The sequence below is a fragment of the Osmerus eperlanus genome, chromosome 13 (assembly GCF_963692335.1).
Source record: "Osmerus eperlanus chromosome 13, fOsmEpe2.1, whole genome shotgun sequence".
Classification (NCBI taxonomy): Eukaryota; Metazoa; Chordata; class Actinopteri; order Osmeriformes; family Osmeridae; genus Osmerus; species Osmerus eperlanus.
In genome coordinates, this window is record NC_085030.1 from 9664918 (window position 1) to 9685931 (window position 21014).

The window sequence follows — 21014 nt, forward strand, 5'->3', positions numbered from 1 at the left end:
TGTTTCTAATACGCAAATGTCAGGGATATATCAATAATGATATAAAGGAGATGTCTTCAGTATACTTATGGTACATAGACTTAATCTCTGAACACACCCTTGCAACGCATCATTTCGCGGGAATGGCAATTTGCTGTTGACAAAACAAACAGCAAAGCACTTGAAATCGGTAGTCGCAGGATTTGGACGACAGCACAAAGCTACAGACACCATCCTTAGGCAAACAGGCAGACAGACAACATCTCTTAGAACGGTTCATGGCTTTAGAGCAACAGGTGAGCTATTGGCACCTCCCCTGTCTTCCCCAAGCCAGCCCTTCTAAAGATAGAAATTATGCTCTGATAATTGGTGGCAGACAACAAAGCCACCTATATTTCCACCCCCACCCCCCAGTGCTCCGTCCCCTCCCATATCCCCATCTGACAAACAGGCAGGCGAGAGATCAGACACTGGGGGGGATGGGGGGGGGGGGGGGGGCTGGGAGCTGAGGGAACACCTGCACTCTCTGTCTGACTGGACTGCTAACACAGACACAAGCAAGATCACTGACTTCCACACCTGCTTGCTCATGGACCTGTGCCACACGCACACACACACACATAGTTGAGTGCACACACAGTTACACACGCACACCTCCACCTCCACCGTTGGGTTCCCTGAGAGCCCTTTGAGGCCGAGGCTGAGGAGGTGATGAAAGTCAGGGAGCATCCATTAAGTGTGAGAGACAGCCCCCAGAGTGGGCACGGATGAGGGACTTAAGTGTTTTCAGTAAGGAGCAACAGACCACCTGGTGCAGGTGGGGGGGGGTGTTGTGGTGGTACGTGGAGGAAGAAGGAGGCATGACAAAAGCATCTGTTAAGGCCGGGTGGACTCCAAAACATCAGTTAGACAAGTGCCAAAGAGCACTTCTGGGCATCGGATATCACAAGTCAGGATTCCCAGCGTGTTTGGAGACGTGACCTTTTAAATGTCAAGGGGGACTCTTACATTTACACAGAGTCTGTTCTTCATGGGCCCAAAGGTAATGGCCGGGAGCCCTACTTTGAAATGTTACTCAGTTCTGAGCTCTTGGTCCTTCATGTAGAACACCACCAAGGTTCAGCCAAGGGAACTAGTTGAGTTTAGAACCCAGAGATTATAAAATAATGGCGAAATAGAACCGCTATTTCTACGCTTTAAATTAAAATACTGTACACGACTTACATGTGACATGAACACAAAAAGAGTGTTTGTGATGTACAGGGGATGTACATGCAAACACTGATTATAGTGGTAGGTAGATGATATCATTAATTGGAGTGCGTTCAGTGTCAATTTCCAAAAGGTGTGCAGATTGGGAAAGTCCCACAATATCATACACACACAGACACACAGACACACAGCCACACAGGCACACACACACACACACACACACACACACACACACACACACACAGGAGACTAAAGTTGGCAGCAGGGTAGACTCCCCATGTCAAGACACCCGCTGGCTTGCCATCACAGAGATGCTGAGATCACAGGCTTCTGCTTTCATGCTTCAGTACAGAAACCCTCCCAAGCGTTGAGGAAACAGTACCGAGATACCGAGATAGTGGACCCCATTTTTTCTGAAGACAGTGCTTGTTCAGCCATTGTCAAACGGTCTCATTTTATAACTGTTGTCTAATTCCACCCCGTTTCCTCCTTCACAATGTTTTGGTTAGTTGAACAGCAAAATGCAGGCACTTGGGCAGCTCTATCTTCTTCCTCTTTGAGGACTAGCCCCTATAAATAATTTTGGCCTATCATTGAAACTGCATGGATAGGGTAAAACTATCTCTGTGAAACATTTTCACACAAAGAAATATCCATCCACTTTACTCAGATGCTTTCTGCGCCATTGAATCTGTCATCAAACAAAAAGATAAGCGGTTACACAAAAAAGACATAAAAGGTTTTCCTTCTGTACAGACGTTCCGGCCACCGTGTATTCCAGTGTTCAATAATAAGATTCATCAAGACTATAATTCTGAAACTGTCAACAGAAATTACTTAATCCTTATCGCTCTGACCCCCCAGTTATACACAACTGCCAAGTCGCTGGACCTGAGCGAAAGGTCCGTTTTTATTTGGCCCTGATCGTGTCACTGTGAGGCTGCTACATCATCTCCTCAGACTGCCTTTGAAGTGTTTTATGCCTGCCTGAGAGCCCCCTCTTGTCTCTCGGCATAATGGCAATCATAAAGAAAGACAACATTGATCTCGTAACAGCGTTTATATGTTTGAACTCACCAAATGGAAAGGAGAACGCCAACAACAATGTACACGCTTTTCGAACGTTTTGAAATGTTAAAAGGCTGTTAAACTCTTATGGGGTTTTTAACATGTTTATCGGCTGGGTTGACAAAGTACACAGGAATGTTTAAGCATGTGCAGCGCTGCTCAGAATCTCAATCCAAATTCAAAAAAGTGTTTTTATTCAGTACCATTTACTGTTGGAAAGAAATGACTGTTTATATAGGTGGACCTGTTCAGTCTGTATAACTATAAACCCTAACTAATCAAACATTTCTGGCCACAAATGATTGCAATTTGGAAGTACAGTTCTGTAACAAAAAGACAAAGCCAATTCGCTGACTACAACAAAAAAAATCTCATGTCCACTGCTTTACTTACTTTTTCAAGTTGTAGAAATGTCCCTCTAGGTCACTTAGAGCAATAAGAAAATAAGATTTTCAGTGTTTTCAACATTATGTACTATGAATATAATGTCTGTATACTGCATATATTTAACTGCAAAAATATATTCTGAAATAAATAAATATATATATAACATAAATATATGAATCTAGAAATGAATAAATAAAACATTAACACCTTAGACATCTTCTGCTTTCTGTATGAGTCTAGTCAAAGGTAAAACTAAATAAAAAGCAGTTGAATTCCTTCAAAGTCCTTCTGAATAAACTTGGGCTCACCAACACATAGCTAGTACTCAAATGAAAACACCACTTTCGTTAATAGTATAGAATCCTGTGGACTCTCAACTGGCTCTTCTGTCCAACAGACACTTCCAGAAGTTACCTCCCCCCCCCCCCCCCCCTCCCAGTCAGACACCGAGGAGACGCTGCCTGACCGCTGAGAGGCTCACCCACAGCCTCGTCACCATCCCATTCTCTCTGATCCTCTTCCTCTTCTTCTCCTATTCCAAACGGCTTCTCTCGGGGGTCATTTGGCCCCTGGAACAAACGGCCTCCTCATGGCCGACGTGCAGGTTGACAATGTCAGACATTCTACACTGTCTTCCTGGCCGCTGAGAGCTCGTCTGTGCATTCCGAGGGGAGGCCCTGCACGGTGCCTTTATCTCCCCAGCATCGCCAGGGTTGCCCACCTCGCTGGCTATGCTGCCGGGGGCTTTTCCACTGTCCAACACAGCCAGCTAGCCAGGCAGGCAGGCCACATCCCTGGTTCCCTGTAAGGGGCTGCTACAGCTCCAGCAGCTATTACTGACCTGGGACCGGAGCCGCCCGGTCTCAGCTGTGGCCCAGGATCTCTCGGTACAACTCAGGCACCCGCTCTGGGTCCACCGGCCGGGGGAGGAAGTGAGTGAACTTCTGGTGCCTCCGGGACTTTGTCCCGTCCCGGGGTGTGCCGTCCTTGTTCAGAGCTACAAAGTAGCGGGTCCCTTTCTCTCCATGCTTGTAGAGGTTGGAAGAGTAGGTGTTGTACCAGTTTTCCTCAAACTGCTCCCTGAAGACACACTCGGCTGTCAGATTTTCCTGTGGTGAGTCAAGAGATGCATTGTGATCCCATGCAGACGTAACAAAAGGATGGGAAAGATGAGGGTGGAGATGGAATTTTTTTTTTTTTACTGTTAAAAATGTTACATCCAAACACAAAGTGAATTCCATGTCACAGTACGAGTCTTGGAAAATACATGCCACCTACTGGCAATTACTGTGGATTATTATATACAACCCCATGAGATGTGATGAAATAGATAAGTATAGCACATAAGAGTAATACTTACAGAGCCATACAGCTCTCCCTTGTCATTCATCCCCAGATACAAGCCACTGTCCACCCCTCGTATGCTTATCAATCCAACTGCAAGGCTTATGAATTCCAAAATACCTGGGGAAGAATAAAACAGTTGTTCTAGGTATTCTCAACATTCTCTACACTAAGCCCCCTATAAGAGATTGTGAGCCAGCAGGTTTAGCAGCCTATAGTTGCATTCTTCTTACAGGACTTTCAAAGATTTAGGCTACGGTATCTTTAATTTACAAGGTCATATTTCCATTTAGGGATCCACATTTGTTGCAGGATACAAAATTATAGTTTCAGTATCAACAGTTATATGAATCATGTTAATACTGTACAACTAATAATTATCCAACTAATACTAATATAATTAATAGCCTATCAAATGTATGCAATCAAAACATAAGCTACTACAGGCAACAATAATGTTAACAAATGTGCTCAAATTATTTGTAATCATTTTAATTATTACAAGATTGTAATAAAGCTGTTTTTTTTTTACCAAACCGGCTGTGGTCCTTTCTGGTTCCTTGCACAGTGCCATCCGGAAGTATTTCAAGATGAAATCCAGTTCTGCAATACAACTGTCTTCTCCGCAGGATCCCTTTAAGGTGAGTCAAGTCCGCCGTCGTACTTCTCGACAGCCTCTCTCCAGGTATGAGGTGTTCTCCCAGCAGCGTGGGACCGTCCCCAAGACCTGTCAGAAAAAATGGGGACCCGATGTGCCCAACACCATCTATTCCGTGCAAGAAGCTTCCAACTTCACCCAGGGCTGCCATCGCATGCACCTCCCAGCGCGTCAGTGCCAGAGCGGGTAAAGTTCAGTGGAGAGGTCCGGTGGGAGCGTTCTTGCGTAGTAGCCTACCTGGTTGCCACTGTCGCCTATTGCATGTTTACATTCACATCCGTTACTTAGCACATTCCCTCCGAGATTTACGCATATGGGTTGTCTCCCTTGACATGGAAACCTTGCGTATCTCTCAACAAATATTTTAAGAATCCCAATTATTTTGTATTTCTAACCCTACTACTGACGTCTTCATCGGATGAGGAAGGTTACAGTGGTCAGATACTGATAGTTCCCACGGCCGTTAGAGAAAAGTTGAAGGCCTCTGAAGTCTAAATAACAAATCAGAATTGTTTACAGCTAGTGCTGGAAATACATAAATCCCAAACGTCCAGTCAAAGGATGAGGGTGTACTAACCTCATCTGTTCAGGTGAGGAGCTGCTGAAGGTTTGTGTTCAGAGTGGCTCGAGTGGTGAGGCAGGTGCAAAACTACTGCGAGCACTGTTAGTGGGCGGGGCTGTCAGTTCAGACGTGCGTTGGCAAAGATTTTTTTTCCCTTCTGAGGTACTAAATAAATGAAGGGGTCGAGAGATATACAGAGAGAGAGAGAGAGAGAGAGAGAGAGAGAGAGAGAGAGAGAGAGAGAGAGAGAGAGAGAGAGAGAGAGAGAGAGAGAGAGAGACAGAGAGAGAGAGAGAGAGAGAGAGAGACAGAGAGAGAGAGAGAGGTTGGGGGGGGGTCTGATTGATCGTAAAGCTTATGAGTAGGAATATGATAACATACCCTATCGCATGGTGTAAACAGCAATAGCATACTATGCCCAAGATTTGGCGATTATTCATAGAAAAACTCTTCCACACGTCCACCCATGCTCTCGCACTCATTTCAGTAGGCTATACATCAAATCTGTATTTGTATCTGATTGTTCAAGCTATCAATACCTTCCAATTATTAAAACAACTTGAACGAGCAGTGTCCCTCCTCGGAAACGTACATATTCAGGTGAAGCGGGGTGAAGCAACCACAGCTCTCGCGATGAGAGAGAGAGGGCAGCCTTCAGCGGTCTCTCATGACACTTCAATAAATGCAACTATGGCTGCCCTCCGTAGACTTATTTCCACGTTTACCAATTTCACAAACACACCAGGCAGGTTTGCTGGAGCGAAACAACAATTTCAAACAACAAAAACATTGAAACTTATTACAACTGGAGTGTGCCTTGCCACCGGTGCTGGAATAGCACATTATTGCAATGCAATCCATAATTTGCGCATAGCACTGGCGAGTGATATCGGTGGACGGTGGCTTCTCTCTCTACCATCAGTATCTGCGAAAGATAAGGTACGGTATACGTTAACCCCTACCTTGGTAATAGCATGAGCATGCCTATTACGTAAAGTACCCCATACGGTAGATAATCATAAACCATAGGCTACTACAAATACGATTTAAAGCATTTCCAGTGCACGAGCCTTTATCGGAAGCCATGCCATTTCAAACGCGCTTTTCATGTGATATTCACATTGGGATAGTAAAACACAAGTGAATAATGTCTGAATAATGACAATGGCAGTGTTGCGGATTAACATAAACAGAGATGTCCCAAACGCAGATGCCGCCCCATTCTTAAAGGGTCGCTTTCCACAACACAGGGTGCTGAAATAGGCAATAAACTGTCAGCTTCGTAAATTTTGTGTCACGTGATGTGTAAAATAAACAATATAAAACGGCCCCAATTAAATTTCCCCTTTATGTTTAAAAAAAAAAAAACTTTCCCACAATGTTACAGCTTGTGTTTAAGAGCAAACAAGCATTGGATAAAAACGACTGCATAGTGACAAATAGCTTTATTATAATGTGAAATCAAGTCAAACCTGTATATCCTTTAAATTGTTGCCACTTCTGTTTTAAACTCTGCATTGCAAACAGCCTGTTTCTAAGACCAGGAAATGGTGTAAATGGTAATTGGTTTGCAAGCCTGTCCACTGTGTCCAGTAACACTATGTTCCCTATTTGTCACCACCGTAACAATTCAGAATCTGGGGCAGTGGAAGTTGGTGCGGTGGAGTGGGGGGTTAGGGAGGGGGTGGGAATGGTGGTGGCATGTAACCTTGACTGGTGGTTTTAGCATCAGGAATCCAGGGAGGGACCTAGTGTAACTAGACACGGGGGACTTGGCAAAGGGGCTGACATTTGATGGCATGAGTGTGTGTGTGTCTGGTGGGGGGAGTTACAGGGGGGTTAATGGGTAAGAAGGGGATGGAAGGGGGCCTGGGACTGGGGTGATGCTAGGGGGGAGGCTTACATTCCCTGGGTGTTTGCTGTGTGCCCAATTGGGCTGGCACCCCTCCACCAGGGAGAGAGATCCTCTCTGTCCTCACCAGACTACAGATAGACCTGGGCTTGTAGGGACATTATCTGGTGCTGTGCGATTAATCTCTGGCCTTGCATAGCTCCTGGCCCATCCATGGATATCTTTGTTTGTCTTTGTCTACCTGTGGACTTTCATGATTGTTTGGCCCAATGACAACCGTATGTCAACAAAGTAAACAAACATTGTTTGTCAAACTGTTTAATTATTGTGTTTATCCATGTTTTTTATATATTCGTTTATGCGTGTTTGTGTGTTTGTCTTTGTGTGTGTGCTTGTTTCTCTAGGCCAAGACGTATGACCTGGATGACGGGGATGTGTACATGTCCTCCCATGAGAACAGGTTCCGGATGTTCTGCTCTGTGGAGTACGAGGGTCAGCTCTTCATGACCCCTCTGAACTTCATAGAGTCCGTCACCTTGAGCGAACCCAAGAGTGAGTAACGACGGCCAAGCCCACCTCCCCCACCCTGGGGGTCCATTCATTCTGAATCAGATTATGGTTGAGGTCAACTGGAATCATCCCCCTGCCATAGAGATTGAAATTATATTTCTCTCCGTGGTCAGGATGTCTGTCTCTATGCAGGTACTGTGACTGCTCACTCTTCTACTTCGCAAGCTACTTGATGTCCACTCCAAGGCATTACAAAATAATATGAATGGTTTTATTCCATGGCTGTAAAAATTGCTTTGTTTTCGATGCCCCTTGGGATGTTTAAAATGTATGGACTTTTTCCATTCTACTCTCTTACACATCCCTTACATTCTATCATGGATTCACTGTGGAACAGATGTTTTCATATGGCCAAATAGCCATGTGCTGTGTCACCATTACATTTTCCAAACCAAGTAGCTCCTTTTTTTAAGCAAAGGAACAAAGATGCAGCCAAGATCCATGGACTTTTACCAGAATGGTTACCAAGAGAAAGGGGGAGCATGTGAAGTACTTGGAAATAATTCCCTGTATACTTTGAGCTGTATTGGTTTTAATCTGGCCTATGTAAATGGCCTGTTCTTTGCTAGTGATTTTAATGATTTTGGTTTGATTAGGATCCTGCCACAGCAAATACGCACAGACAGTCTTGAAGTGTTCTTCGACCGGGGCTTAATGGGCGTCTGTCTGTGGGGAAAGGCACCAGCATACTGCTGATCCCCATTGTTGAGGATAGATGGATGTCGAATACAAGTGCTCCAAGCCTCCGTCGACGTAAAGTCCAGACATAGCTCTGCTCCTTGTAGCTCTCTCAGGGGGGCTTCAGTGTTCTCAGTCAGAAGAGGAAAACACCAGCCAGTCCTTTAACCTGTACTTTAACCAAACCATCAAACATCACACTGTGTGAAGCTCAAGGCTTTGAGAAGGGCCCTTATCTTTATTTGTCTGTCCAGACACCTGTCATTGCTAGAGAGCTGACATATTGTGTCATTATAATCTCACTGGGTAGACAAGGCCTTAAAATGTGTCAGTAGAAGGTTCTAGGCAGGTTTATCATGAAAGGGCACTGAATCACACAGCCAGGTGATTTTATGAGGCCCTTGCCTTATCTTACGACCAGGAAAATCTTTATAGACTATCGGAATGTCCTTCCACAGATATAACACTTATTATTTTCTTTAGTCCTGTTGAGTCAAGCTCCCCCAAAACTATCCGATTTTTGCTTTTGTTTTGTGTTTCCATTATATTCATCTAACTTTATATGTATATGAAATCTGGTGGTGTGATCTGGAGACATGAAGGCCTGGATGCATCATGCGCCATCATTGCTTGTTTTAATATTTTAAGATGTGATCAGAAACAATTGTTGGTTAAATACATTGTATAAATGTTTTTGTTTTTGTAGAAAGGAGGATTTGGAAATCTCTCTCAAAACAGGTGAGATGTGTTGTGCTTTTAGCACTGCATGCATAGAACAAGCATATCTTGTATATAAAACTTTACAAACGCCCTTTCTAGATGCACATGTGAATGTTAGTCAGGATGTCATCTATTTAATTCATGTTGTATTCAAGTTTTTTCTGTGATTCACAAAAATATATATTTTTTCTACGCTGTCAGGAACTGGAGAACATTCTGGAGAATACTCCACCTGTTTCTAAAGGGACCTCTAACTTGTTCAGAAACATGCGTGAACGAGGTGAGACTTCCACCCTTTAATACTTTGTCTACTGACACAGAAGTTTGGGCTCAAACAGAGTTCAGACAGGGTTGGTTGATTCACAATAAGGATCATTGCAATAATGCTATTTCCAAATACCAAGTAGAGCTGGACCAGAGTGCAGTCCATGCAGTAAATGCTATCTTATCTCTTCATCAATCTAGTGATATTGTGAATTTGGTCTCGGGTAACCTTAGATACCAGAAAATGTGCTGTAAAGACCATGAAGTAACCGATCTCCTAACAGGTCTACAAGGAACTATAAGGTTTATTTTTTTCGGAAACTACAAGACCGAAAACCATTCCCTCTACTTCCTTCTCCTTACATCTCATTCTCTCACCTTCCTTCTCTCCTCCCTCTCCACCCCTGTCGACTGCACCTCTGTGTTCAGGCACTCTGCTTGTGTTCCTGCTCTCCTCTCTCTCCACTCCTGTTGCTTTAGCTAAGTGCCAATGTTGGGATTTGGGGCTTTTAATCCTGCCGTTAAAAGTTGCGGCTTTGCTTGAAAAAAGAGCCTGGATTGATCTGTGAACAAAGCCCCGTTTTAGAGAATGAGCGAGCTGTTTGAACCTGGGCTCTGTCGGGGCTTGTCCCGCCGGCCACCCCCTGATCACCATGGACATTATGAATCCTAAGAATGGGCTTGAATTACATCTCCGGGACTGCTACTCCATATGAAGTGTTCCTGTGGAATTTGTTGTATTGTCTGACAACATCTACTTGAGCTGAGAGACTGGGGCTGGGATGGGGTGGTGGTGGGTGGTGGCGGGGGGGGGGGGGCTGAGGTGAGTGTGTCTGTATGGGGGGGCTCTTGCTTCCAGGGGGAAGGTGTGTGGGACTGGGTGAAACACAGCTGGACTCTTAACGTTTTTTCTTTTTCTTCCCTCCAACCCATTTGAGCTCAAAAAATAAAAACCTCTTTGAAGCTGCAGAGCTGTAGTCATTTTCAGGTCAGGCGTTTTCAACAGACAGGTTCTCCACCTCCTATCTGATGAATCACGTCAGGGAGAGGATATGCTCTGAGGACACAGTGTTTGGGATAGACATAATCTCCAAATCAGATCAATGAAATCGATATTATCAGTGCTCTGTTACCATTGTCCAGGAGTGTTTGTCCTTCTCAGACGTATCCTTTATTCATGAGATCTTCCCTGCAGCAGACACCATACTTGAATCCTTTTCCCATAACACCAGGAGCAGTCACCCAGAACTATCTGCCCAAGTCTCTATCTTCCCCCTCAAACAAAAGCTTGGGAATGCTTTCAGAGGCAGGGAGACTCCCCTCCTCGACCCGCCAAGATGGGCCCTGACGGTCTCTCTTCCTCTCTCTCAGTGTCACACACAACAAAGAGAGATGTAGGACACAAAGACGAACACAAACCTGAATCAGGCATCCTCAATCAGTGACAGATCGCTCCAGAATGTTTTACACCTTGTTATCCAAACAACAAGACGGTCTGAAGCCACAGGGTTTACATTTGTTTGGGTTTGTGTCCAGATATGTCACCTCTGTTGTAAAGCCTCTGTTTGTGTGAGGGGAACACCAACCATGAATTAAGAGGCACCTTTTTAAGATGTTATCAATATGAAAGAGAAGATTACCCTGTTGTCTGAAGGCGTGCACTGTTTTAGAGGGTGTCTTCTTCATCGTCAGGGCATGACTTTGAACATCTGTAAACAATTCAGGATTGCCGTGTAGGTTCCTGGCTTTTGAAGTTTGAACTTAATGAACTTTATAAAGTTCCCCAGTCAATGTAATATTTTTCATAACTTTTCAGGCATCATATGTTATACTGAGTACCTTTTCCTGCTTTGCATTTTGACAAGTGAGTATTTTTGTTTTTCTGTACACTCTTGTGTATCATGCTAATTTAAACTTCAACCTCCTGCTTAGCTCTTTCTATGAATCCGTACCTATCTATCTCTGTGTTGTTTTCTTTAACAGAGCCCCATGCAGGTTTCAAGATTGCCTTCAACATGTTTGATGCAGATGGGAATCAAATGGTGGACAAACGGGAGTTCTTGGTGGTATAAGCCTCTATGTGCTCTAATTCTTCAGTGTAGTAAGATAAAGCCCCTCGATAGGTAACCTCTCTCTCTCCAACCTTTGTCGTTTCTGTCCATCTAGCTGAAAGAAATCTTCCGCAAGAAGAAGGACAAGAAAGAAGAGAAAGACGAATCTCACCTGCCGGATACACTGGTAAGCTCTGCTCTGACAGAGACACTGGTAAGCTCTGCTCTGACAGAGACACTGGTAAGCTCTGCTCTGACAGAGACAATGGGCTTACCAGGTATCAATTCCTCTTACTCACCGGTATGTGCAAAATTTGGGCAGGAAATGTGAGGGATGGTAAACTCCTAGTGAACGTGCGCGTCTGTGCACGTGTGGTGGATGTATGTATGCCGTGTATGTGCATATGCGTCTGTGTGTGGGTGTATGCGTGTCCATGTGTGTGTGTGTCTGCTGTGTGGGTGTATGCGTGTCCATGTGTGTGTGTCTGCTGTGTGGGTTTATGTGTGTCCATGTGTGTGTGTGTCTGCTGTGTGGGTGTATACATGTCCATGTGTGTGTGTGTCTGCTGTGTGGGTGTATACGTGTCCATGTGTGTGTGTGTGTGTGGGTGTATGTGTGTCCATGTGTGTGTGTGTGTGTGTGTGTGGGTGGGTGTATGTGTGTCCATGTGTGTGTGTGTGTCTGCTGTGTGGTGGATGTGGTAGGCGCAGAGAAAAACGGGCCCCGAGGCTTTCATCTGTTGCACGGCCGTGTGCCGTATGCAGGTGGACGTCAACAGGAGGGTTTGAGTGATAAGAGAAGTCCTCTGACATCTTATCACCACCAGCACAATCCCACTGACTCACTGAACCAGTGCCTCGACTGGGAATATCTGCGCAGCCTTTCATCAAACCAAAGTCATTTTTAACTTTCAGATTTGGAACTATACTGAACTATAGCCGTTAGATGGCTATTTGACGTGTTGCGTTTTGGAGAGCACATCAGAGTAAATGGAAATGAACACTGTCCTCAGCATGTTATAACATGGCTCTCTCTCTCTCTGCCTGCTCTCTTGCCTGCCCGACCCGCATTTTTCTCCTCACATTTTAGAGCCTGCGACTGTATGGGCACAGGGAGCCCCATGCACAGACAGTATGTATTTCTGAGTCTAATGTGCTTTGTTACCCGCCCTCCACCATTTGCTACTGCATGAGGCCATGGGAAGGACGTGACTGGAGCTGGGCCTGGTTACCTCAGCCAGCTCCTGAGTAATGTGTGAGATGGGCAGACCGTCACGCGCGTCAGGAGGAAGGACAATGTAGCCCTAATGGACCTTCTAGTCAAACACTGTCTGACACATTCTAGTGTGTGTGTGTGTGTGTGTGTATGTCTGTGCATGTGTACCTGCATGCGTATCTATGCATGTGTCAGTGTGTTTTTGTGCGTGAACGTAGATATGTGTGTGTGTGCATGTGTGAACCAGACCGCTCCTGCAGGGCAGATGATTTATGTTCTGGTCTGCTGTCAGGGGAGCTGGCTGAGCTACGAGCGTGGAGATCCCACTTCAAAAGACGTTTACCCGGAGACTGACAGTGTGCCCCTGGACCCCCATGTTTTATTTTTACAGTTTCTTGAAAAGTGGTATTTGGGCTCAGGTTACCTTTTGTTGAGGGCTTGACCATGCAGCTCGCCATGCCACTCACCCAGGGGCGGCCCTGCCAGAGCGGGTGTCTGAACCAGCCCCACACAGCAGTATCTGCACGGCTCACAGAAAGACAAACTGTGCTCCGTCTGTGTTTGAACACTTTTAGGTGTGTCCTTTTTGTTTTGATTGGTTCTGCATTACCTCAGGTATCCTTCCAGGGAAGGTAGAACAAGAATAAAAAATCAACCCTTTTCAGACTCACATGACAGGTGTGGAGGGTCCTGCGGTTGGGCTTTCCCCCACTAATAACAAGTGTATCTGCCTCTTTTCATGGACGAGGTGGGGAAGGAGCGGCACATTGAAGAGTGGCCCGTGGTTAGCTGTGGGTAGTGAGGTCTGTAGTGTCTGTAGTGAGGGCTGCTCAAGCACAGGGGCAGAGCACTGTTGTATCAGCTGTCTCTCACCTCCCTCACACCGCACGCTAGATCAAATGAAATGCATAAACAAATATTTTGAAATGAAGCCAGACACACTTGGGAACATGTGTTTGGGGAGCGTGGTGGTGTTTGTATGTGAGAGTGTGCTTGTATGTGTTCTTGTGTGTGTGCGTGTTTGTGTGTGTGTGTCAGGCAGTGTTCAGACTTGAGAGTCATGGAACAGCGGCCAAAAATGATGTGTTGATCGAAAGAAACATAGGTATCCACAGACTGGTTTCCTTCACAGTCAGTTACTGCCACAGAACCGGAGCATATCTCCCATTTTTATTTTGTTAAGGGATTGTAGGATTATTATTTTAAACAATCCATTTATAGCATGAATGAATAAATGATTTAAATTGCCCTCGATCATACAAAAGGGGAAAGGCTTCTCATTTGATAGGGTGCAACCCGCTGTTACTTTTAGGAGATGGGGGTATGGTTGGGTCAGAGTGGGCCTGGAGCACACGAACAATGAACAAAGAAAGACATCATTCCAAATGTTTTATTTTATTTCATTTAATCAGAATCTGATCCCATTTCACAAGCGTGGATGAAAGGCGCACCATAGCAGCCTGCATTTGGCTGGCAGCTAGATATCCAAGGTTGATGTACTGGGTGGATTCAGTTACACAGTTAACCTGGCATGAATCAGCCTTCAGCTCTTCACGCCTAGTGTGTGTCGGACACATGCAGCTGTCTGGGCTGGATTCTGCACCAGGATGCTAAGGCACAGAGCGGACTCACCTTTATTGATGACGGCCTCTTTCATCGCCTGTCGTCCCGTCGGAGTGAGGAAGACGTCCCAGAGTTACACCTGAACGTCTGTCTGTCTGTCTGTCCCTCTCATCCACAGCTCAGCTGTCTGTGTTTCTGCCCGTCTGTCTGTCTGTCCCTCTGACTGTCTGCCTCTCTGCATGTCTGTCTAACTGTCAGTCCTGCGGACTGTCTGTGTGTTCCTCTGCCTGTCTGTTCCTAACTGGTTGGGTGGACGTGTTGTTCTAATGGCTGTGCTTCCACCGCCGCTACAGGTGCTTAGACAGGAGCCCTCGGAGTTAGAGCCCAGGGGCATGTGGGATGTGCTGAGACGAGGGGCGAGCCAAGTTCTCTTCTCTGATCTGGCAGAGGTACCAATATCGTCTCAGCTCTTGTTTATTCATTACTACCATGTTAACAGGTGGGAAAAGGTGGAGGCCTTAAGGTGTAAATCTGAATCTGTGGAGATATGGACATTCGATGGACAATCCTTATATCATAAAGTGTAGGTAGTCTGTTGTTCATAATAGAAAGACTGGTGGAGAGATTAACCCTAAACATGGATGACAGGAAGAGCGATGACCCTTTAACATTTGCAAAGTTATTTTTGACAATAAAACAGTTTTATAGACAAAACGAGCTGGTAATACAGAACACAGAATAATCATGTGATAGCTCTCGGAGTAACTAGGTAAACAGTTTGTGAGTTTTCTTTGGAACGTCTTTTTGCATGGTTTGACATGCATGTGGGTTTGTGTGTGTGATAACTAAACACTATGAATCAGTGTGGCATGGATGAAGGATAATGAAGTCTAGTGACAGACTTCTCTTTTTTGTTTGCCTTCACAGAACATTGTTGAAGATATGATTGACACAACACTGTTGGTGCATTTCTTTGGGAAGAAAGGAAAGGCAGAGTTAAATTTTGACGATTTTTACAGGCAAGTAAATAAGTCGACTTTTGATATATCAAGAGGCCATTTGTATTTACCGCTAGATATTGCATTTTTAAATGATTTCAATCATGTGATTGAGATTGATGACACACTCATCCTCACGGTAGCAGCTTCAGTCACTTTGTTAAGAGTCCCCAGCATGTGTGAATGTGTGTGATGGAGTCGTTGGTGGCGTATCCTGTCAGCAGAGCCTGTTCTCCTCTCTCAACCCCCCCCCCCCCTTCAGTTTCATGGACAACCTGCAGACGGAGGTGCTTGAGATTGAGTTCCTGTCCTACTCCCGGGGCCTGCCCACCATCAGTGAGGAAGACTTCGCTAGGATCCTGCTCCGCTACACTAACGTGGAAAACATCAGCGCCCACTTAGAGAACATGCGTCAGAGCATACCTGACGAAAAGGTTAGCGCCTTATTCTGCTCTCTCTCATGCCCCAAAGCCCCTCCCACCCCCCCACCACCCCTCCAACTCAGACTGCCTCCGCCCCCCACCCCCGTACTTACCCAAACCTCCCCCGCCTCGCACACACCTTCTCACCTCTTTGCCCTCTCCTGACTCACCACTTACTACCAACTCACACCTCTCAACCCCTTGATTTCTTAGACCAAACATTCCATATAGAACACAAGGAAGCTCTGTTATAGGTCAACGTCTTGTTGTGTGGGAGGGACAATGTTTTTTTTTTATCCAGATCATACACACAAATACAGGCTTTCCTCATTCCCTTAAATCGTTATTTGGAATTCATTATGATCAATGATCAATTATCAATCATTCAAACATTCAATAGCATTCCTATTTTTTTCTGAATGAAGAAAGAGACATGCTGTTAAATCATAAAATTATAAATATTATATTAACTAGGCACAGTGCCTGAGAACCTACCTACCATGCAGTCGTAAGAGACCCAGAACTAGTTGTTGATTGAAATGTGAACACCTTGCGGTTTGTTTTCTCCTTGGCACGCTGACCCGCGCATTAAGAGGTTAGCGTCTTACCTGGCACCTGAGTAGCGTGTTGCTAGATCTCCATTCACAATCAAGTGGCTCCCCTCATTAGCTGAAGACAAATTTTATGGAGCCCAACTTGTTAAAACAGCAAGGCGTCACAGATTACTCACAACTTCATTTGTTAAGGCTCTGGGTGTGAGGAGGTTTGTGAGGAGGAGGGGGGCAGGAGGCCCTGGAGCCATGGAAGAGAAGCTAGTAGCAGTGGGATGGTTGAGTGGAGATCAATAGGCCTCAGCGTTTGAGTCGTCAGCCAGCCCTGAGATGTTTTGGGATTCATCCTTTTTGTTTTTGTTTATGTAAGTATCGGGTTAATCTGCTTTAGAAAAGTCTGCAAAATGGCCTGACCCCCCCCCCCCCATCTCAACGCTGACAGCTCAACGTGTCCGTACTGGGGAGGGGGTGTGGGGGGTGGTGTGTATACTCTGTGTGTTTGGCTAAGTTATTTTCTGCCTTCGGAGCTGTTATCTTTCTGATGTCTTCAAGGTCCCGCGGACACTAAAGGCTTGCCCCTGGTTTAAGTGAGGTAGATTATGTGTCGTGTGAAGTGCAGCAGCATTATCTGTCATCCCCCTACACCCCCCCCCCCCACCACCCCTCCCCTTCTGTGTCGGTGTTGGGACATCTAGTCGTTTTATGTGTCATTCCTCTAGGACTTCTCACACTCTTTTAGCACCTTTTTTATTTCACAGATACAACACAGATATCCCTTTAGCTTGCTAATAATGACTGTGTCACTAGCATCTAGCATTAGCATTTGTTATTTTTGTCCTGTTTTGATCCAGTTTATGATTTGAAACAGAAACTTTAACCGTCACATTGTTTCCTGCTGCAGGGCATCACATTTGAGGAGTTCCGATGCTTCTTCCAGTTCCTCAACAACCTTGAGGATTTTGCCATCGCCATGCAGATGTACAACTTTGCGAATCGCTCTATTGGCCAAGGTCGGCGCTAAGTTCACAACTTAACATCACACTTTCACTCCCTCCTTTTGTAGCACATATTCAGTCATTTGACATCAATAATGAACTCTAATCAATCACATCTTATTGATTTGTTGTCGTGGGGCTACTCAGATGAGTTTACGCGTGCGGTCTACGTAGCCACTGGCCTCAAGCTGACTCGCCATCTGGTCAACACAGTCTTCAAGATCTTTGATGAGGACCACGACGACAAGCTGAGCTACAAGGAGTTCATCGGTGTCATGAAGGACCGTCTGCACCGCAGCGAGAGGGTACGTGAGCTTCCTTCATCAGGGTTGTGTCAGTGCCATTCATCTCTAATTGTATGGCACCAAAGGTGGCACCCCAGTCCCCCACTAACCCAGTACACTATAATCAACTCTATACTGAGTTGATTCGAGTGCCCCCTGCCCCTACACTTAAGCCCCTTACCACCACTCCAAACCAGCTCCCCAGTCCACCACATTTCACCACCATGCAGCCCACTTACCCAGCCTACCTACTCACCTCCCTGGCCTCCCCCTGGCCTCCCCCTGGCCTCCCCCCTGGCCTCCCCCTGGCCTCCCCCTGGCCTCCCCCCTGGCCTCCCCCTGGCCTCCCCCTGGCCTCCCCCTGGCCTCCCCCCTGGCCTCCCCCTGGCCTCCCCCTGGCCTCCCCCCTGGCCTCACCCCTGGCCTCCCCCTGGCCTCCCCCTGGCATCCCCCTGGCCTCCCCCTGGCCTCCCCCTGGCCTCCTCCTGGCCTCCCCCCTGGCCTCCCCCTGGCCTCCCCCCTGGCCTCCCCCTGGCCTCCCCTGGCCTCCCCCCTGGCCTCCCCCTGGCCTCCCCCTGGCCTCCCCCTGGCCTCCCCCTGGCCTCCCCCCTGGCCTCCCCCTGGCCTCCCCCTGGCCTCCCCCTGGCCTCCCCCTGGCCTCCCCCTGGCCCCCTACCTGTCCTTGGAGTCTGAAGACCTCTGGTACTGAGGTGGTTGAGTCAACTCAACAACCCAGAAGCCCTGTGTGTGAGGCCTCCACAGTAGCACCCTCTGTTTTGAGCAGAAAGCCCCAGTGTTATCTGTCTATCTGTCACCTACATTCTTAATGTGTAATCTCCCAAGGCAACTATCTGTGGTGGGGGGGGGGGGGGGGGGGGGGGGGTGAGTGGAGCTGTCCGGAGAAGGACACTGACTCATGAAGGAACCATGTGAAATTGATAAAATGACAACAGTGACATTAAAATACGCCCAGATTCTATAAATATGATACTTGGGTCATCTTTCTGCCTATGAGTTATGATATTTTTGGTCACACTTGTGTGTTTGACAGTGCTTGGTTGTTATAAATGTATACAAATGTTGTTTTCATGTTGTTTTACAGTGCTTACATGGATACCTTTACTGTGCTTAAGTTGTGACTGTTGTCTTGATTTGTCTAACTCAATTGCTTTGCTGTTCCCATTTGAGGAAGGAGTTGATATTGTACGTTTTGCTGCCATCTTGTGGATAATGCCTCTATCACTTTCTGTCTCTCATTCAAATCTCTCCATGACACACACACAAATTGGCAGGGATTTAAAGTGGACGAGAAGTTCACGTCGTTCAAGTCCTGCCTGAAGAAGCAGCTCTCTGGGAAATAGGTAAAGTACATACAGTGGATGCCGTGCATAGATGCCGTAATTATATATAAAAAAAGCTCTTCTCTGTTTGAACTGGTTTTGCTCTGCAGCAGCATCAAGATAATTAAGATGTTTCTTGAGGCCCACACTCTCCTCACCAGCAGGGTAGAGTTACACTGTAATATTAACACCCGATCAACTGCTACCAGACACCAGCTTAACTCAGCATGCAGGAGCAGAAAGCAGTGTAGTGTAAGCCCTGATGAATGTTTCAAAGGAAGTGCACCGTCAAACAAGGGCCCAATAGTCTTTCTTGATGAAACACAAGCTCGGGTATGTTTGTCATAGAATCTACATACATACTTATCGCACAATGTTGAAAGATCATGAACAGAACATTGTTTCCTTTTTCTTTTCTTTTTGCTTAAAAAGAACATTGTGTTTTTAAAACTGTTGTTTCAATCTTCAAAAAACGACATAGATTCCCTTCTGGTCTAAATAAATAAATATACAGTGCTGCTTTATGTGTGTGTTGTCGAGGGGACCTGATGTTATGCTCAGCAGTTTAGTTTCCTTTGTGGGTCTTACTGTAGTTGTGCATGTTAGGGTTAGGCTGTGGCTGTGTCATGCTACTGTATGTCTACCATTGTACTTCCTGATAAATACTTCTATTGATGATGTCACCAGGTGAAGACGCACAACCCCTTCACTCCCCAACCCCGAGGTACAATCTCTAACCTCAGGGGAAATTCAACTCAACTGGGTTTTTTGTTCAACCTCAAGCAAGGAATGTGTGCAAGGATTTGTTGCTACTTTCTTGAGTTAAAGCTGATATGGGTGCAGTTCTTCTGTACCTAAATAGACATTCTTGTTAGCTTTTAGACTGTTATGAAAGAAACAATCAATGCTACATAGTAGTAATGGTTAAAGACAATCTTAGAAATTATGAATTGCACTGATTGTATTTAGGTATGTTTTTCGACTAGATTATTGAACTGTCCCTTTAAACAGCCCTGTTCTCATCAAGAAAATAAGTCACCATAAGTGAATTCTCAATGTGTTATTTATATATTTATTCATTCATCTGTATATGTATCCATTATACATTTGTTTTTGCATGTAACACTGGAAGTCTTATTTCACACCAAATCTGAGTTGTTTGTGACAGGGTCCAGCAACAGCATGTGTATTGCAGCGTGTGGTTCTCTCTGGCTCTAAGCCTGTTAATCTGTCTCTACAGTGGGCACATTTCTAACATAGTTTCTCCCAGCCTGTTTGCAGGCTCTCTGATCCAATCAGTTGATGCCAGGGACAGCATCTCTCCCTCGCAGCACCACAGTGCTTTCAGACAACCTCATTTCCCCCAAGACCTCAGTTGGCAGTTCCTTTTGACTACTAAGTAACGTTTCAGAGATAGCATGGTACAATTGTGATCAGCTTACAATTACATCAGCAATACTTGTTTTAACTACCGTAGTGGCAGCTAACCATTTTAACACTTTGATACAAAAGACATGTCTCTTTAATATAATGGAGAAACAACATTTATACTACTCACACGGATAACTGGAGAAGACACTTTAATGCTGAGATTATTCATCTCATCAGTTTATTTATCATTGTGGGTGTCTTCGAAAAATCAAAGAACCCCTTCCTATTCAAGTCTCAATGCTTATTCATATTAATTCTGTACGCATCATCAAGGGTTTTAAGTGTTGTTTTCTTACAGACTGTAGACTAGGTCACATCAGATGTTTGACGTGAGTGGGTCTCCTTAGTGAGAACAGACTTGGATTGCTCATGCTGCAGTCTCCCAACATTATCTCATATGTTACATATCAGATCAAATTCATGGGTTTATTGACTTACAGTAGCCTAATACTTCCTTTGCGTGAGACTGCATAGAAGTCCTTTGTGAAAGTAATTTGAATGTCATAAGTTGATTTCTTTAGTCTACCTCTTAAAACCTTTCAGAAGCCATAAACCTCAGACTTATAAAACATTCAGTTGTGTTCATAGGGTTGCATAGCTCACAGGGTCTGTTATATTGAGTTAATAAATAAGGTTTAAATAGTTGCCATTGGCTTTTCTTGTGTTCTGCCATAATATATGACTGCATGCCTGTCTGTCTGTCTCTAATCTTTTCTTTCTTTCTTTCTTTCTTATTTTCTCTCTCTCTTTCTCTTTCTCTCTCTCTCTCTCTCTCTCTCTTTCTCTCTCCCTATCTCTCTCTCTCTCTCTCACAAACACACACACAAATAAATTATGTATTTTTGTCACACATGAGATGTATGTATGTC

The 21014-nt window shown here is 45.3% G+C and overlaps 2 protein-coding genes across 5 annotated transcripts; one reads left to right on the forward strand and one right to left on the reverse strand.

Annotated features, from left to right (window-relative positions):
- Positions 1–2439: 2439 nt before the first annotated feature.
- On the reverse strand, positions 2440–5515 carry fgf20b (fibroblast growth factor 20b). 2 transcript variants are annotated; one of them, XM_062477077.1, is made up of 4 exons: positions 5226–5515; positions 4523–5139; positions 4007–4110; positions 2440–3755 (listed from the first exon to the last, which is right to left on the reverse strand). In XM_062477077.1, the coding sequence occupies exons 2-4, from the start codon at positions 4797–4799 to the stop codon at positions 3510–3512; spliced, it is 627 nt and encodes a 208-aa protein (XP_062333061.1). In that variant the 5' UTR covers positions 4800–5139; positions 5226–5515; the 3' UTR covers positions 2440–3509. The 2 variants fall into 2 exon arrangements, with proteins under 2 accessions (XP_062333061.1, XP_062333060.1); XM_062477076.1 differs by having other exon boundaries at positions 4523–5515.
- Positions 5516–5861: 346 nt separating this feature from the next.
- Positions 5862–20790, forward strand: micu3b (mitochondrial calcium uptake family, member 3b). Of its 3 annotated transcripts, none has more exons than XM_062477056.1 (14): positions 5862–6149; positions 7467–7614; positions 9017–9048; positions 9232–9310; positions 11111–11158; positions 11278–11360; positions 11461–11532; positions 14478–14573; positions 15052–15143; positions 15385–15556; positions 16997–17105; positions 17238–17395; positions 18667–18735; positions 19402–20790. In XM_062477056.1, the coding sequence occupies exons 1-13, from the start codon at positions 5901–5903 to the stop codon at positions 18733–18735; spliced, it is 1407 nt and encodes a 468-aa protein (XP_062333040.1). In that variant the 5' UTR covers positions 5862–5900; the 3' UTR covers positions 19402–20790. The 3 variants fall into 3 exon arrangements, with proteins under 3 accessions (XP_062333040.1, XP_062333041.1, XP_062333042.1); XM_062477058.1 differs by lacking the exon at positions 5862–6149 and adding an exon at positions 7258–7340; XM_062477057.1 differs by lacking the exon at positions 14478–14573.
- The last annotated feature ends 224 nt before the right edge of the window (positions 20791–21014 follow it).

Coding starts and splice junctions, on each gene's coding strand:
- fgf20b (XM_062477077.1), bottom strand. CDS start 4,799: ATGGCAGCCCTGGGTGAAGTTGGAAGCTTCTTGCACGGAATAGATGGT. Junction 4,111..4,522: donor AAAGGACCACAGCCGGTTTG/GTAAAAAAAAAA, acceptor ATTCTTCCCCAG/GTATTTTGGAATTCATAAGC. Junction 3,756..4,006: donor AGGGAGAGCTGTATGGCTCT/GTAAGTATTACT, acceptor GACTCACCACAG/GAAAATCTGACAGCCGAGTG.
- micu3b (XM_062477056.1), top strand. CDS start 5,901: ATGGCTGCCCTCCGTAGACTTATTTCCACGTTTACCAATTTCACAAAC. Junction 9,311..11,110: donor CAGAAACATGCGTGAACGAG/GTGAGACTTCCA, acceptor ATAACTTTTCAG/GCATCATATGTTATACTGAG. Junction 15,557..16,996: donor AGAGCATACCTGACGAAAAG/GTTAGCGCCTTA, acceptor TTCCTGCTGCAG/GGCATCACATTTGAGGAGTT.